We start from the raw sequence: 16,733 nt of genomic DNA, 5'->3' as shown, positions 1-16,733 counted from the left end.
ATACGAAAGAACATGCACGATAAATAAACAAAATTCACGTTTCTACTTGCTATAAGAAGTGCTTTAATATATGAGAAAACAATTGAATCGATAATACTGTCGTAAACGATAAAAAGGAGCAATAATTTTTCTAATAATATCGTGTCCGAATATTAGTGCAAGTCACTGTTGTAACTCGTAGGACAAACTTCGAACTTGGCCGCGTTTTTCTCGAAGCTGACAAAAATACCGACCGATAAACAAAGAATTTACGGTTCTCGGTTGTTTTCACCTTGCCCGCGTACAAGCAACATACCCACACACACATATATATACACTAACTCCGTTACATACGAGATCAGATTGGTTCTGTGTTCTGCTTTCTCCTTTGTCCGCCAGATGGAAACATGTTGTAACACGGCCAGTCAACTATCAAAAATCATCGTTCTAATTACCGCGTATCTCTCCTTATTTTGTCAGTTGGTTCGCGCAATCACCGTGCTGTATCGGAAGTGTATCGTGGCGATCGGAATTTTGGCGCCGTATCACCGACGCGACATCAGTGACAGCGTAAACGGTTATGTTAACGCGGCGTACATCTTGTACGCGTATCGTTATTGTTGCACACCAAATCGTGTTTTCTCTCATTTATAAGATAAGAGTGATTGTGATACCTCTTATGGGGAAAAAATGAAACATGTAAAGTGGATGAAAAGAAAAACGTTATTAGGTACTACCATGTAAACATACCAGTCGCAATTTCGTTTGTAATGATAGTATCTGCTTAGAATACATCTATTGTTTGCTTAGTAAGTAGATCTCTATCCTACCACTAAGTCAATCATATGAGAAATCTTGATTTTTCTCTTTATCATTAAAGGGATGCAATATGCTTAATCTCGTTATCGAAAGCTTTTTAATGATAAATAGCACGCGTGCAAGCAATCATTTCAATCTCTGGAGCAAAGACCTTTTGTCTGAAATTATCTATTCCAAATGTTGATACTGCCTTGTTAAGATTTAGTGAGAAACATTTGGAGATCGAACAGGTAAGTTAATATACATGTATATGTATATGTATATGGATACGAAATACTGAAAATGATATTTTCTTTTTCTTTTGTTTCCCATTAAAAATGTTTCAGTTTTTGGTAATATCGACATTTTATAATAAATAAATTCGTACAATATAGCTCTGTCTCTTTCACTCGCTCCTTCTATTATTCACTCTCTTTCTCCCTTATTTTTCGATAATTCATAAATACATATGCACAGTGATTATCACGAATCGCCATTCGATGAATACAATATGTTGCGATCAAGACTGCTGAAAAACGAATGAAATCAAGACTTCATGAATTGACAAGGTGTGTAGAACAGTAGCTTAGTCTACGTATGCCACTATAAATACTTGGTGAACGGGCTTTTGACTTCAACGAGCTCAAGGCTCGTTTTTCGATATAGTGAAAAATAGCTAAATAACCTAATCAAGGGCAGAAATCTAATGGATGGAATGTTCCGAATGCAAGGTGTCAAAGATGTACCAGATATTACAAAAATTGAAACAACTTAGGTTTCATATAAATGCGCTACTCGGTTTACAGTAACCTGCAGCCAAGGTTATGTCTTGTGCGTCTTTTGTGGCTGTATTGTCAAAATCAGCTGCCATTGCTATAGCGTGCCATTCCACTAGCTTGCTTGTGACTTTTCTTTTCGTTCTGCTTAGTTTCTTTACTTAGTTTTTCCACCGAACCGCGGCCCGCCACTGCTGAAATTTCATTCAACTTCTACGGTTTCTCTTATTCTCTGTATTTAGAGAGTCGCATAGTCGTAGTACATAGACGTTGTATTCGTCTCTTCCCGCAGAATAAGCGGTACATTCTACCGAAGTTTTACTTTCTTTTTTTTATTTTTTTCCGATACGGCGCGATAGTTCATCTTCATAATTTGTATAAACATTTACATTATCCATGTTCTTAGTTATTTTTTTACATGAAAATGTTAAGTACAGTATTATAATATTCATTTAATTATTTAGATGTAGCATAATTATATACAATTATTTGAATTTTGCTTCGAAAAATTTACCCTGATAATATTAGATTGTATTATATCGATAATGTTTTCAAAATAATTTTCTGTTTTCATATGTTACAGGTTCCGGTGACTGTTATCGAGTCGTACATCTTAGGATAAGAGACCTAAGAAGCGGCGATTCGAGACTATCGTTAATCAGGATTTAGAAGATCGAGTTTCCTACCTGGGACTAAATAAACAGAGAAAAAGCGCGAATTTGGTGTGATCGCGCTAAATGCAGTGGTCGAAGGAGGGATGGACCCATCAATGTTTGTTGCGTATAATCCTCATACAAATGGCGTTCCACTAGAGTCCAAACTTGCTACCTACATGGTAATTTACGTTCTTCTGCAATTTATTCGATGAGAGCCAAACTTTAGTAAAAATTTTCATCTTTTGATATATATTTATATGGAAGACTAACTACGACGTGCTTCTATTCATAAATTTGCCCACTTTAAAACTTTGCTGCTTTCTTACCATATTTAAGAATCCTGTACACGTTTGTTTATAGTATTCTCATTATTTGTTCGATAGAATCGACACAGTCAAGGAGTAGTTCTAAATACCCCCGCACTTACAAAACATTTGGCGGGCCTTTCTTTGGATTCGCAGAAAAAAGTAACTGCTAGTCCAGAATTTGTACCAGGAAGGTGTCTTAATAACAGCAGCAGCAGCAGCAGCTCTCCGAATCTTTTCAATAATTCTTATCATTCTCAAGAAAATGTGGGTGGTACGACTTATTTTTACCTTGGGAATGCTGCCAGCGAGTCTGTGGGAACGGAGGAAGGAACTGAAACTGTAAGGAGAGCTTTGATTTTATACACCTTTTGTTCCAATCTTTGGCGAACTAAGAGAAATTTCTTCCGGCAGATTGGAACTGCAGGAACAAGTCAGATAGGATACGTCTATCCGGGCACGCCCTCGCATCTGCAACCTGTGAAACCAGCGAAACCTCCATCGTCCAATAACTCGTCAGCTCCGTCGACTCCGCCGCCTCAGGCAGCGCCTAGTTTCTTTATCAGTGAGAGCTTACGAATGGACATTCTTCAAAAGAATGCGTTAACGTTAGCACAACCCGACATTGCACAGTTCCCCGACTTACCAGACGAGGTAGACAATTACCATGAATTGTGTCCGCTAGAACCGATTCATAAACCTGCCTCAACCATGCTTGGGTACCAAACTTCAACGTACAAAGCTACGAGCATCAAAAGTGGTACAAGATACTGTTTGCGTCGCATACACGGTAAGTTTCCAAAGATTTTTCGCACAAATCGATCGATCGAACGAAATGCCTCCGACGAACGATATTTAAGTAAGCATTTTATTTCTCAGATTTCAGACTTGCCAACACAAAGTGTATGGTGCTGGTAGATATGTGGAAACGATTATCGCATACCAATTTGGTACAGTTGAGAGAAGTTTTCACTACCAAGGCCTTCGGCGATCATTGTATGTATTAATGCATCGATCCTGCAAAAGCACACTGTCTTCTCTATAAATTCTGTAACATTTCCCCAAATGCGTTCAGATATCGTCATGTGTGTAGCCCAGAATTATAAAAGTCGATCGTAATTATTTTGTAATAGCGAAAATTGTGTGCCCCGTACAATGTGCCCCGTTGCAGAGTTAAAAATCATGCTACGCGTTCTTAATATAATTTCTCTTATAACCTTATGTAATTCTCGTAATTTCAGCCATGGTATTTGTCTACGACTATCATCCTGGATCCGAAACATTACTGAACAAGGATTTCTCGGCGACCGAATTAAATGGCTACACGGATCCGTTCTCGTCGGATCCAAACGCGCCTCGGCCATACAGTCACACGAAGAACACGATCCTCAGACAACAACAAAGTAGTATGTTACCAGAGAGTGTAATCTGGAGCTACATAATTCAACTGACCGCCGCCGTTCGAGTTATACACGCTGCTGGTTTGTACAACTATAAAGTGGTTATCCCGCCCTTAGATCGACTCGATACTCTCTGTTCAACCACTAACCGATGAAATTTTGCTCACAGGTTTGGCGTACAGATGTTTAGACCCAACAAAAGTGTTGCTCACGTCGCGGACAAGACTTCGTTTAAGCTGCGCCGCTATACCAGACGTGGTCACATTCGACGGGAACGCTGCCACACCACTCTCGCTAATTCCACATTACCAGCAAGAGGATCTAATTGCCCTAGGGAAATTGGTGTTAGCTTTAGCGTGTCGTAGCCTCCTTGCCGTCCATCGCGACAACATGCAAGCCTCCCTCGAACTCGTCGCACGTACCTATTCCACGGATTTACGGAATCTTATATTGTTCGTATAACAGAATATAGTCTTTTCGTATCAACAAATTGATTTGTTTGCCGCGTGTGCTAAATTTTTATGTATAATCGTTCAGGTATCTACTTTCCAATCAAACACGAAGGAGCGTGACGGATCTCATGCCAATGATCGGAGCCCGATTTTATACGCAATTGGACGCCGCTCTACTGCGATCCGACGAGATGGAAGATGAGCTTGCCAAAGAGCTCGAGAACGGCAGGTTATTCAAATTGATCGTGAAACTGGCCACAATCAACGAAAGACCCGAGCTTAATATGGAACCGACATGGGCAGAAACGGGTGACCGATACATGCTCAAATTGTTTAGGGACTATGTGTTCCACCAGGTGCTGGCCGATGGAAGACCATGGCTGGACATGGCACATGTTGTATATTGTTTAAATAAGTTGGATTCAGGATCTCAGGACAAAGTATGTTTCATTCAAAATTATCTTTCTCTTGTAATATCTCTCTCTATATATATACTACTTGCAGCATTTATTTCGCGAAAGAGCTGATATTGTGTAGAAAAATCAATCGTGAATATAAGTTTTTTCTGATAATTTCTATACACATACATCATCCATATTCCTATATTTCTAGATATTTATCTATATTTCTCTGTTTGTCTATGTTTCTAGATATGTTTGACGTCGCGAGATGGACAAAGTGTATTGGTAGTAAGCTACGCCGAATTACGGCAATGCTTGGAAACCTCGTTTGGAGAACTGGTACAATCTGCGAAGGAAACTGTCTAGGTCTGTGTCGCGTTATTTTTTCTTCCTCATCGAACCGACCAGACAGTACATACTCCGAACCATAAATGTGATATCACCAGTTAGCGGTACTACCATTTTAAACTTTATCAAGAGACATAGGACAGTGAGTGACGTGGTCCGAGATTCGAATCATTAGTGAGAGAGAGAAAGAGAGAGAGAGAGAGAGAGAGAGAGAGAGAGAGAGAGAGAGAGAGAGAGAGAGAGAGAGATACCAGACCGAATGTATTCTGGTAACTGCCATTCGACTGCAACATATGTGCGCGTGTGTGTGAGAGTGCAAGGTGACAATTGTAAATCTGAAGAAAATCAACCGGCCGAATTTTTGCTGCTGACGTACTACGCAAGGAAACAAAGTAGGGAATACAGAACAGAACGTGTATACAACTTAATAATGCAATGAAGTCTTAAGAGGTCTCTTAAGAACACCTAAACACAGTCTGTGTATAGAATAGATCTTAGATTTTAGGATACAACTGTAAGCATTAATTTTGAAATAAATGTTTATTTTTGAAAGCAATCTTAATCGACGCTGTTTTCTTATTCCACAGAAATATCATCGAGAGAATAATCCTCCTTCATTAAATCTCGCGCTCGGTTCGTTCCACTGTATCCAGTTACCGATCCGTAGATTCGGTTCTTGAAGTGTCCTATCTGCATTTCCTGTTCCTCTCCACCTCTCTTCAACCGCTGTCCGCAATCAGTCAAACTTGATCTCATTTCCTTCGCACAATTGCGACGACTACACACCACGGACTCATGTTCTGGTCGTTGTTATAATTTTACTACGCGATACAATATTACGATTATGTTATAACAAATTTAACAATGTTAAAACAACTAGTATTCGTTTGGATCTTATAATACTTTGTAAACGATTAGGCATACTCTAAACTAATATTGACTCGATATTACTTCAAATTTCCATAATCTTTTGTTTTAGCGTTTCTTTGTTTGCTATTTCAAAATTTCGCAATCTCTTTTCCACTTTAGCCCATAGCAAGCTTTGGGGTGTTACGAGCCGAGGGCCAGGCAGCTTCGCGTGGCCGGAGGTTTCATGCGATTGGGATTTCTTCTGTAAGGGAAATTGCGTGGACCAGCCGATGCTTCTTTCGGCACGAGTGGCCACCCGTGATAATCAGGATAGGATTCGTGGAAATTGAAGTTTGGATGCCTCGTAACTTTCGCAAGAAGAAATGAGCGGTAAAGGTATATCTTCGTGGGTTTGTACCAACTACTGCTTCGAATCGGGAAATGGAATGATTGAATTTTGTAAGCAAAATAAACTGGTAAAAGATAGTATATTACAAGTTTTGGTTAAATACGATTGTATATGTATGAACGTGGAGTTACGGATTCAAGATCGTGGTTCCAGCTTGTCGCACTGGGTAAGCGGGAGCTTGTAACCTTGTAACACCTCAACGTACTCGGCCGATGTGTCCGAAAGAGAAATAAACTCGATCTTGCCAACGTTTCTTCGTTGATAGGTTGAATTTTCAAAATTAGTGTCACCCATATGTAACCGACACAGCGCACGAAACGCGTGTTCAAACAAATGTTGTCGACTTTGGTGCACTTATACTTGTATTTTTCTTTGTTTCTTTGATAATCCGTTTTTTTCTCGAGTCGTCGGTTTTCTCGTATCTCCTTCGCGTTGTTTATTTGTAACGTTCCCAGTTAACACTAAACCTACCACGGTCAAAATGACCGATTTTTTATTTTACGATACTACAAACTTTGGAGACTTTTTCGTGAGAAATGATCGAACAAATTACATTATTGGAGAAAATCTCATAATTAAAACTTTACAAAATCCAAATGAATAATAATCGTCATTACTGCTCGGTTGGTTTAGTGTTAATTTAATATTTTGTATTAAATACAACTGTATGTAATACAAAACTGATGATTTGCTCTGATTAAATAAATTCGCAATTTGCGAATAAGATTTACCGTCCGTATGTAATTTATAAATTACCTTTCTCTCAGTTATCGAAATTTCGCTACGATATTTAGGAACAATGTAATGCCTGAACAAGATATCGCACCAAGGCCATCCGAATATGTAAATATCTTGATTTTATACGTAAAGAATTCATACCGTACCGAATACCTTTGCGAAGCGAATTTCGTTATAATAAAGTTTATATCAATTTGAAAGTTTAGATATTCTGGTATGCAGTCCCCTTCGTAAGGATATCGCAACTTTCATCGTTAGGAAATAACAATCGTTTAAAGTGTAAAAAGGGCGCGAGTACTCCTGCGACTTACCGTAGCTTATAACAGTTACGAGATCATTTCGATTGTTCGTAACTTTTTCAGGAACCGAAGCCGATGTTGAAACTTTTCAACTTGTATGTTATGAAATAATGCTATGAAAAATATAAGTTCTTGGAAGAGAAAGTAAGTGTACAAGGAATAAGAGGATTACCCGATACCACTGAAAATTATTTTTGTCCGAACGTTGTTACCTGCTAGACCTTTTCGGCTTCGGGCCCATTGGGCCAGGCGATTTAGAACCCCTAATCTCGGCCCACGGAGCGAGCAATAACGGTTTGCACAAGATGGGGCGGTCCAAACTTCATCAAAGGCGCGATCCAAACTTCAGAATTACAGCCCCTGATGGGCCCAACCGATGCCCAACTTTCTACCTTTTCCGCTCGGAACCATAAAAGCAACAATAACCTCCTGGGTTTCACTATTTGAAACGTTTAGGTCATTTTCAAGACCTAAAATTCCTGCAAGCAGGAATGTTCGTTATTATTCACTCCAGAAATGAGTGAATACCTGCGTTTGTATAAATAGGCGACCAGTTTGCAGTATACATATTTCGTGTTCACGTGTGTCTATTTCGTCGAGTGTAATTTTCGGTTAACACCTTTAATAAGTTAGTGATTAAATCATGGACGAAGAAAATGTTGAGAAAGTAGTTTGGAAGGATTTGGTAAGTTGAACAATGTATTAGGGAAAACTATAACCTAAATAGAGTCTGTGTCCTAAATTGCATAATAAAACTATTGTACGATTTTTAAATATAAATATTTTGTATTGCATATAACTGTAACAAAACTATTCTTGTGAAAGTCTTCCTAAACGTGAAAAAACTTAGAGTTATGATGTCAATGTTGAAAATAATATATAAACAAAGTATAAGTGATGGTATTTCAATTTTCAGAGTAAAAGTATAATAACCGTTAGCTTGGAAGGTATAATTATTATTCATAAGTATCAAATTTATTACATTAATATATTTGTTTATAGGGACTTGTAAATGTATTATGCAAAGCATGCGAAGATCTCAAGTGGAAGTCGCCTACGAAAATTCAATGCGAATCTATTCCATTGGCACTACAGGGTAAATAAAAAATATTTATACGTATTAAAAATATAAAGCTATAGCTATATGCGATTAAATTACTTATTTTATGTTAAATATATAGGTAAAGATATAATAGGGTTGGCAGAAACCGGATCTGGAAAAACAGCTGCTTTCGCGCTTCCCATATTACAGTCGTTATTAGAAAATCCGCAAAGATATTTTGCTTTAATTCTAACACCTACCAGAGAATTGGCATTTCAAATATCGGAACAAATCGAAGCTTTAGGTAACAATGACGTTGCCGATGTTCTCTTCTTTTCTATATTGGCAATAATTTTCATGATTCTATCGCGTTTTAGGATCGAGCATCGGTGTAAAATGTGCTGTCATAGTAGGAGGAATGGATATGATGTCTCAAGCGCTATTGTTAGCAAAAAAGCCACACGTTTTGATCGCTACACCAGGAAGATTGGTCGACCATTTAGAAAATACTAAAGGTTTTAATCTGCGTTCGTTAAAATTTTTGGTAATTATTAATATTTTTCTTTTTACATACAGATTTATATAAATAATAAATAATTCGTATAACATTTTGTTCGCACAAGGTAATGGATGAAGCAGATCGTATTTTAAATATGGATTTTGAAGTCGAAGTAGATAAAATTTTAAGAGTAATACCCAAGGAAAGGAGAACATTGTTATTCTCTGCAACAATGACAAAAAAAGTTCAGAAACTTCAACGAGCGTCTTTGCAAAATCCAGTTAAAGTAGAAGTTTCAACGAAATATCAAACAGTTGAAAAGTTACAACAATATTATGTATTCATCCCAGTAAAATTCAAGGATGTGTATTTGGTACACATATTAAATGAACTAGCAGGCAATAGTTTTATGATCTTTTGCGGAACTTGTAACAATACGGTGAGGACTGCGCTTCTTTTAAGAAATTTAGGCTTTACTGCAGTACCATTGCATGGACAGATGTCGCAAAATAAGAGGATAGCTGCTCTAACGAAATTTAAAGCAAAAAATCGGTCCATACTTATTTCTACAGATGTTGCTAGCAGGTAAACGTTAACGTCTTGAATTCATGTATTTATTACAGCGTTTTCATGTAAACTTTTACTTATAGGGGTCTTGATATTCCTCACGTTGATATCGTAATAAATTTCGATATACCCACGCATAGCAAGGACTATATACACAGAGTCGGTCGTACTGCACGAGCTGGCCGTTCTGGTCGGTCCATTACATTCGTAACGCAATATGACGTCGAACTGTATCAAAGAATCGAGCAGTTAATTTCGAAGCAGTTGCCCTTGTATCCTACAGAGGAAGAGGAAGTGATGACCCTTCAAGAAAGGGTAGCCGAAGCAGGACGTATCGCAAAAATGGTAAATTTAATTTTTCAAGACCTAATCCGAATAAAAGCTACGTTACATCGAAAAAATTCATATATATATATATATATATATATATGATTTCAGCAAATGAAAGACATTGAAGAGAGCAAAAAATCAGGCAAGAGAAAGAAAGGGGACTATAATGAAGATGACGACACCGAGCAGTCGATTGGATTCAGGAAAAGAATGAAAGGCAAAATTAAGGGTAAAATTAAGGGTAAAATTAAGGGTAAAAAAGGTTGAACCGCTTGGTTAACTTATTCGATACATTTGTTAATTCTTAATAAGTAATCTCAATACAGGATAATATTTATTTTTATTATCATTGTTGTTTGTTTTATTCATAAATCTGATCACCATTCCTCTCATATGTATGTGCATTCAAAACTCATAGTTGGTATTAAAATCCTTAAGTAATTGTCAATTTACAAAACCACATTTAAGTTTTTTATTTGCAATCTTCGAAACTCTGTTCGAAATAGAAGAGGATTCCATTGATGGACAAATCGGTTACCGCAGTGTCAATTTATCACTATGTAACTAATCAAATTAAACGATAAATTCAAGCTTTTACAAACAAAAACCAAACATTTTAACTTTATAAGCTGTAAAATAAAGGGAAATGTCTTAATGTTAAGGAAATCAGTTATTCCATAATAATAGATTTCTTTAAGTATTTTTTACAAAAGAAATATCTATTCAGATAAAAGTATAAAATAGATCATAAAAATCACAATCTTTTAACCTGCGTCATTTATCACTTGTAATAATAACTGTTAGCTCATATTAATAAAGCAGAAATCATCAACCTACACAACCAATTCAATCTCCTGTTCATGTTCATATGTCTCTACATAAATTACAAAGCAGAACCTTGGTTTACTAGAAAATGCGAGATATTGATTAGGAGCATGTACTACATTCGAAGAGCAAAAAAGCATTGTAACAAATGCAAAAGTGTTATACACAGCACACTGTTGCAAATTCTTTTAAAAACTGTTCCTCCGAATTTCTAAAGAAAATCATTAATTAGCATTGTACACGATACTCTGGAACAACATCGTTCAGTTTTAACATTATGATTATAATGGGACTTCTAAGAGCTCTCTACAATGTTATTTAACTGTATAAAGTAATAACAAATCCTTATCTCTTTCTTTGCGTAATAACATTATACGATCGAATCTCTTTTCAAACATGTGAGATTTTTTAGTTAATATCTGAAAAAATAGTAAAAACGTTAACATTTAAAACAGTAAAAATTTTACATTTGGTACTGATCTGAAAAAAAAGACTCTGGCTTGTCAATGCACTACGTACGAGGTCCAAGCATAGGGATAACTCCGTAAACATACGAGATCAGATTGGTTCTGTGTTCTGCTTTCTCCTTTGACCGCCAGATGGAAACATGTTGTAACACGACCAGTCAGCTATCAAAAATCATCGTTCTAATTACCGCGTATCTCTCCTTATTTTGTCAGTTGGTTCGCGCAATCACCGTGCTGTATCGGGAGTGTATCCTGGCGATCGGAATTTTGGCGCCGTATCACCGACGCGACATCAGTGACAGCGTAAACGGTTATGTTAACGCGGCGTACATCTCGTACGCGTATCGTTATTGTTGCACACCTAATCGTGTTTTCTCTCACTTATAAGATAAGAGTGATTGTGTGATACCTCTTATGGAGAAAAAATGAAAAATGTAAAGTGGATGAAAAGAAAAACGTTTTTAGGTACTGTCATGTAAACATACCAATCGCAATTTCGTTTGTAATGATAGTATCTGCTTAGAATACATTTATTGTTTGCTTAGTAAGTAGATCTCCATCCTAGCACTAAGTCAATCATATGAGAAATCTTGATTTTTCTCTGTATCATTAAAGGGATGCAATATGCTTAATCTCGTTGTCGAAAGCTTTTTAATGATAAATAGCACGCGTGCAAGCAATCATTTCAATCTCTGGAGCAAAGACCTTTTGTCTGAAATTATCTATTCCAAATGTTGATACTGCCTTGTTAAGATTTAGTGAGAAACATTTGGAGATCGAACAGGTAAGTTAATATACATGTATATGTATATGTATATGGATACGAAATACTGAAAATGATATTTTCTTTTTCTTTTGTTTCCCATTAAAAATGTTTCAGTTTTTGGTAATATCGACATTTTATAATAAATAAATTCGTACAATATAGCTCTGTCTCTTTCACTCGCTCCTTCTATTATTCACTCTCTTTCTCCCTTATTTTTCGATAATTCATAAATACATATGCACAGTGATTATCACGAATCGCCATTCGATGAATACAATATGTTGCGATCAAGACTGCTGAAAAACGAATGAAATCAAGACTTCATGAATTGACAAGGTGTGTAGAACAGTAGCTTAGTCTACGTATGCCACTATAAATACTTGGTGAACGGGCTTTTGACTTCAACGAGCTCAAGGCTCGTTTTTCGATATAGTGAAAAATAGCTAAATAACCTAATCAAGGGCAGAAATCTAATGGATGGAATGTTCCGAATGCAAGGTGTCAAAGATGTACCAGATATTACAAAAATTGAAACAACTTAGGTTTCATATAAATGCGCTACTCGGTTTACAGTAACCTGCAGCCAAGGTTATGTCTTGTGCGTCTTTTGTGGCTGTATTGTCAAAATCAGCTGCCATTGCTATAGCGTGCCATTCCACTAGCTTGCTTGTGACTTTTCTTTTCGTTCTGCTTAGTTTCTTTACTTAGTTTTTCCACCGAACCGCGGCCCGCCACTGCTGAAATTTCATTCAACTTCTACGGTTTCTCTTATTCTCTGTATTTAGAGAGTCGCATAGTCGTAGTACATAGACGTTGTATTCGTCTCTTCCCGCAGAATAAGCGGTACATTCTACCGAAGTTTTACTTTCTTTTTTTTATTTTTTTCCGATACGGCGCGATAGTTCATCTTCATAATTTGTATAAACATTTACATTATCCATGTTCTTAGTTATTTTTTTACATGAAAATGTTAAGTACAGTATTATAATATTCATTTAATTATTTAGATGTAGCATAATTATATACAATTATTTGAATTTTGCTTCGAAAAATTTACCCTGATAATATTAGATTGTATTATATCGATAATGTTTTCAAAATAATTTTCTGTTTTCATATGTTACAGGTTCCGGTGACTGTTATCGAGTCGTACATCTTAGGATAAGAGACCTAAGAAGCGGCGATTCGAGACTATCGTTAATCAGGATTTAGAAGATCGAGTTTCCTACCTGGGACTAAATAAACAGAGAAAAAGCGCGAATTTGGTGTGATCGCGCTAAATGCAGTGGTCGAAGGAGGGATGGACCCATCAATGTTTGTTGCGTATAATCCTCATACAAATGGCGTTCCACTAGAGTCCAAACTTGCTACCTACATGGTAATTTACGTTCTTCTGCAATTTATTCGATGAGAGCCAAACTTTAGTAAAAATTTTCATCTTTTGATATATATTTATATGGAAGACTAACTACGACGTGCTTCTATTCATAAATTTGCCCACTTTAAAACTTTGCTGCTTTCTTACCATATTTAAGAATCCTGTACACGTTTGTTTATAGTATTCTCATTATTTGTTCGATAGAATCGACACAGTCAAGGAGTAGTTCTAAATACCCCCGCACTTACAAAACATTTGGCGGGCCTTTCTTTGGATTCGCAGAAAAAAGTAACTGCTAGTCCAGAATTTGTACCAGGAAGGTGTCTTAATAACAGCAGCAGCAGCAGCAGCTCTCCGAATCTTTTCAATAATTCTTATCATTCTCAAGAAAATGTGGGTGGTACGACTTATTTTTACCTTGGGAATGCTGCCAGCGAGTCTGTGGGAACGGAGGAAGGAACTGAAACTGTAAGGAGAGCTTTGATTTTATACACCTTTTGTTCCAATCTTTGGCGAACTAAGAGAAATTTCTTCCGGCAGATTGGAACTGCAGGAACAAGTCAGATAGGATACGTCTATCCGGGCACGCCCTCGCATCTGCAACCTGTGAAACCAGCGAAACCTCCATCGTCCAATAACTCGTCAGCTCCGTCGACTCCGCCGCCTCAGGCAGCGCCTAGTTTCTTTATCAGTGAGAGCTTACGAATGGACATTCTTCAAAAGAATGCGTTAACGTTAGCACAACCCGACATTGCACAGTTCCCCGACTTACCAGACGAGGTAGACAATTACCATGAATTGTGTCCGCTAGAACCGATTCATAAACCTGCCTCAACCATGCTTGGGTACCAAACTTCAACGTACAAAGCTACGAGCATCAAAAGTGGTACAAGATACTGTTTGCGTCGCATACACGGTAAGTTTCCAAAGATTTTTCGCACAAATCGATCGATCGAACGAAATGCCTCCGACGAACGATATTTAAGTAAGCATTTTATTTCTCAGATTTCAGACTTGCCAACACAAAGTGTATGGTGCTGGTAGATATGTGGAAACGATTATCGCATACCAATTTGGTACAGTTGAGAGAAGTTTTCACTACCAAGGCCTTCGGCGATCATTGTATGTATTAATGCATCGATCCTGCAAAAGCACACTGTCTTCTCTATAAATTCTGAAACATTTTCCCAAAATGCGTTCAGATATTGTCGTGTGTGTAGCTCAGAATTATAAAAGTCGATTGTAATTATTTTGTAGTTGCGAAAATCGTGTGCCCCGTCCAATGTACCCCGTTGCAGAGTTAAAAATCATGCTACGCGTTCTTATATAATCTTATATAATTCTCGTAATTTCAGCCATGGTATTTGTCTACGACTATCATCCTGGCTCCGAAACGTTACTGAACAAGGATTTCTCGGCGACCGAATTAAATGGCTACACGGATCCGTTCTCGTCGGATCCAAACGCGCCTCGGCCATACAGTCACACGAAGAACACGATCCTCAGACAACAACACAGTAGTATGTTACCAGAGAGTGTAATCTGGAGCTACATAATTCAACTGACCGCCGCCGTTCGAGTTATACACGCTGCTGGTTTGTACAACTATAAAGTGGTTATCCCGCCCTTAGATCGACTCGATACTCTCTGTTCAACCACTAACCGATGAAATCTTGCTCACAGGTTTGGCGTACAGATGTTTAGATCCAACAAAAGTGTTGCTCACGTCGCGGACAAGACTTCGTTTAAGCTGCGCCGCTATACCAGACGTGGTCACATTCGACGGGAACGCTGCCACACCACTCTCGCTAATTCCACATTACCAGCAAGAGGATCTAATTGCCCTAGGGAAATTGGTGTTGGCTTTAGCGTGTCGCAGCCTCCTTGCCGTCCATCGCGACAACATGCAAGCCTCTCTCGAACTCGTCGCACGTACCTATTCCACGGATTTACGGAATCTTATATTGTTCGTATAACAGAATATAGTCTTTTCGTATCAACAAATTGATTTGTTTGCCGCGTGTGCTAAATTTTTATGTATAATCGTTCAGGTATCTACTTTCCAATCAAACACGAAGGAGCGTGACGGATCTCATGCCAATGATCGGAGCCCGATTTTATACGCAATTGGACGCCGCTCTACTGCGATCCGACGAGATGGAAGATGAGCTTGCCAAAGAGCTCGAGAACGGCAGGTTATTCAAATTGATCGTGAAACTGGCCACAATCAACGAAAGACCCGAGCTTAATATGGAACCGACATGGGCAGAAACGGGTGACCGATACATGCTCAAATTGTTTAGGGACTACGTGTTCCACCAGGTACTGGCCGATGGAAGACCATGGCTGGACATGGCACACGTTGTATATTGTTTAAATAAGTTGGATTCAGGATCTCAGGACAAAGTATGTTTTATTCAAAATTATCTTTCTCTTGCAATATCTCTCTCTATATATATACTACTTGCAACATTTATTTCGCGAAAGAGCTGATATTGTGTAGAAAAATCAATCGTGAATATTATTAAACGGATGTCGTTGCATTAAAATGCATGTTTATATTCGTTATTATAAAGTAGCTTTTTCTGATAATTTCTATACACATACATCATCCATATTCCTATATTTCTAGATATTTATCTATATTTCTCTGTTTGTCTATGTTTCTAGATATGTTTGACGTCGCGAGATGGACAAAGTGTATTGGTAGTAAGCTACGCCGAGTTACGGCAATGCTTGGAAACCTCGTTTGGAGAACTGGTACAATCTGCGAAGGAAACTGTCTAGGTCTGTGTCGTGTTATTTTTTCTTCCTCATCGAACCGACCAGACAGTACATACTCCGAACCATAAATGTGATATCACCAGTTAGCGGTACTACCATTTTAAACTTTATCAAGAGACATAGGACAGTGAGAGACGTGGTCCGAGATTCGAATCATTAGTGAGAGAGAGAAAGAGAGAGAGAGAGAGAGAGAGAGAGATACCAGACCGAATGTATTCTGGTAACTGCCATTCGACTGTAACATATGTGCACGTGTGTGAGAGTGCAAGGTGACCAGTGTAAATCTGAAGAAAATCAACCGGCCGAAATTTTGCTGCTGACGTACTACGCAAGGAAACAAAGTAGGGAATACAGAACAGAACGTGTATACAACTTAATAATGCAATGAAGTCTTAAGAAGTCTCTTAAGAACACCTAAACACAGTCTGTGTATAGAATAGATCTTAGATTTTAGGATACAACTGTAAGCATTAATTTTGAAATAAATGTTTATTTTTGAAAGCAATCTTAATCGACGCTGTTTTCTTATTCAACAGAAATACCATCGAGAGAATAATCCTCCTTCCAAAACTATTGTACTTCTTTCATTAAATCTGGCGCTCGGCTTGTTCCACTGTATCCAGTTACCGATCGGTAGATTCGGTTCTTGAAGTGTCCTATCTGCA

The 16,733-nt window shown here is 37.8% G+C and overlaps 3 protein-coding genes and 1 long non-coding RNA gene across 19 annotated transcripts; 3 read left to right on the top strand and 1 right to left on the bottom strand.

Moving 5' to 3' along the window:
• The first annotated feature begins 365 nt into the window (after positions 1-365).
• Positions 366-5,677, top strand: LOC117221456 (PAN2-PAN3 deadenylation complex subunit PAN3). 9 transcript variants are annotated; one of them, XM_076523359.1, is made up of 11 exons: positions 366-788; positions 860-1,028; positions 1,255-1,346; positions 2,137-2,388; positions 2,593-2,856; positions 2,929-3,304; positions 3,394-3,510; positions 3,756-3,995; positions 4,084-4,366; positions 4,452-4,806; positions 5,017-5,677. In XM_076523359.1, the coding sequence occupies exons 4-11, from the start codon at positions 2,311-2,313 to the stop codon at positions 5,131-5,133; spliced, it is 1,830 nt and encodes a 609-aa protein (XP_076379474.1). In that variant the 5' UTR covers positions 366-788; positions 860-1,028; positions 1,255-1,346; positions 2,137-2,310; the 3' UTR covers positions 5,134-5,677. The 9 variants fall into 9 exon arrangements, with proteins under 9 accessions (XP_076379474.1, XP_076379475.1, XP_076379482.1 ...); XM_076523360.1 differs by lacking the exon at positions 860-1,028; XM_076523367.1 differs by lacking the exon at positions 1,255-1,346.
• A 1,943-nt stretch (positions 5,678-7,620) lies between these two features.
• Positions 7,621-10,197, top strand: LOC117221486 (ATP-dependent RNA helicase DDX47). Its single transcript, XM_076523385.1, has 7 exons — positions 7,621-8,095; positions 8,413-8,506; positions 8,592-8,756; positions 8,830-8,996; positions 9,076-9,536; positions 9,602-9,863; positions 9,957-10,197. The coding sequence occupies exons 1-7, from the start codon at positions 8,054-8,056 to the stop codon at positions 10,113-10,115; spliced, it is 1,350 nt and encodes a 449-aa protein (XP_076379500.1). The 5' UTR covers positions 7,621-8,053; the 3' UTR covers positions 10,116-10,197.
• On the bottom strand, positions 10,182-11,332 carry LOC117221458 (uncharacterized). The gene is made up of 2 exons (XR_004490510.2): positions 11,193-11,332; positions 10,182-11,092 (listed from the first exon to the last, which is right to left on the bottom strand). It is a non-coding gene; the product is annotated as an uncharacterized LOC117221458 (long non-coding RNA).
• Positions 11,333-11,375: 43 nt separating this feature from the next.
• LOC117221457 (Poly(A) specific ribonuclease subunit PAN3) lies at positions 11,376-16,579 on the top strand. Of its 8 annotated transcripts, XM_076523323.1 has the most exons (11): positions 11,376-11,684; positions 11,756-11,924; positions 12,151-12,242; positions 13,033-13,284; positions 13,489-13,752; positions 13,825-14,200; positions 14,290-14,406; positions 14,640-14,879; positions 14,968-15,250; positions 15,336-15,690; positions 15,955-16,579. In XM_076523323.1, the coding sequence occupies exons 4-11, from the start codon at positions 13,207-13,209 to the stop codon at positions 16,069-16,071; spliced, it is 1,830 nt and encodes a 609-aa protein (XP_076379438.1). In that variant the 5' UTR covers positions 11,376-11,684; positions 11,756-11,924; positions 12,151-12,242; positions 13,033-13,206; the 3' UTR covers positions 16,072-16,579. The 8 variants fall into 8 exon arrangements, with proteins under 8 accessions (XP_076379438.1, XP_076379444.1, XP_076379452.1 ...); XM_076523329.1 differs by lacking the exon at positions 11,756-11,924 and having other exon boundaries at positions 11,376-11,605; XM_076523337.1 differs by lacking the exons at positions 11,756-11,924; positions 12,151-12,242 and having other exon boundaries at positions 11,376-11,605.
• Positions 16,580-16,733: the final 154 nt, after the last annotated feature.

Source organism: Megalopta genalis, chromosome 1 (assembly GCF_051020955.1).
Source record: "Megalopta genalis isolate 19385.01 chromosome 1, iyMegGena1_principal, whole genome shotgun sequence".
Taxonomy (NCBI): Eukaryota; Metazoa; Arthropoda; class Insecta; order Hymenoptera; family Halictidae; genus Megalopta; species Megalopta genalis.
Note: the sequence above shows the minus strand (reverse complement) of the source record. Positions and strands in the feature narration are given on the sequence as shown.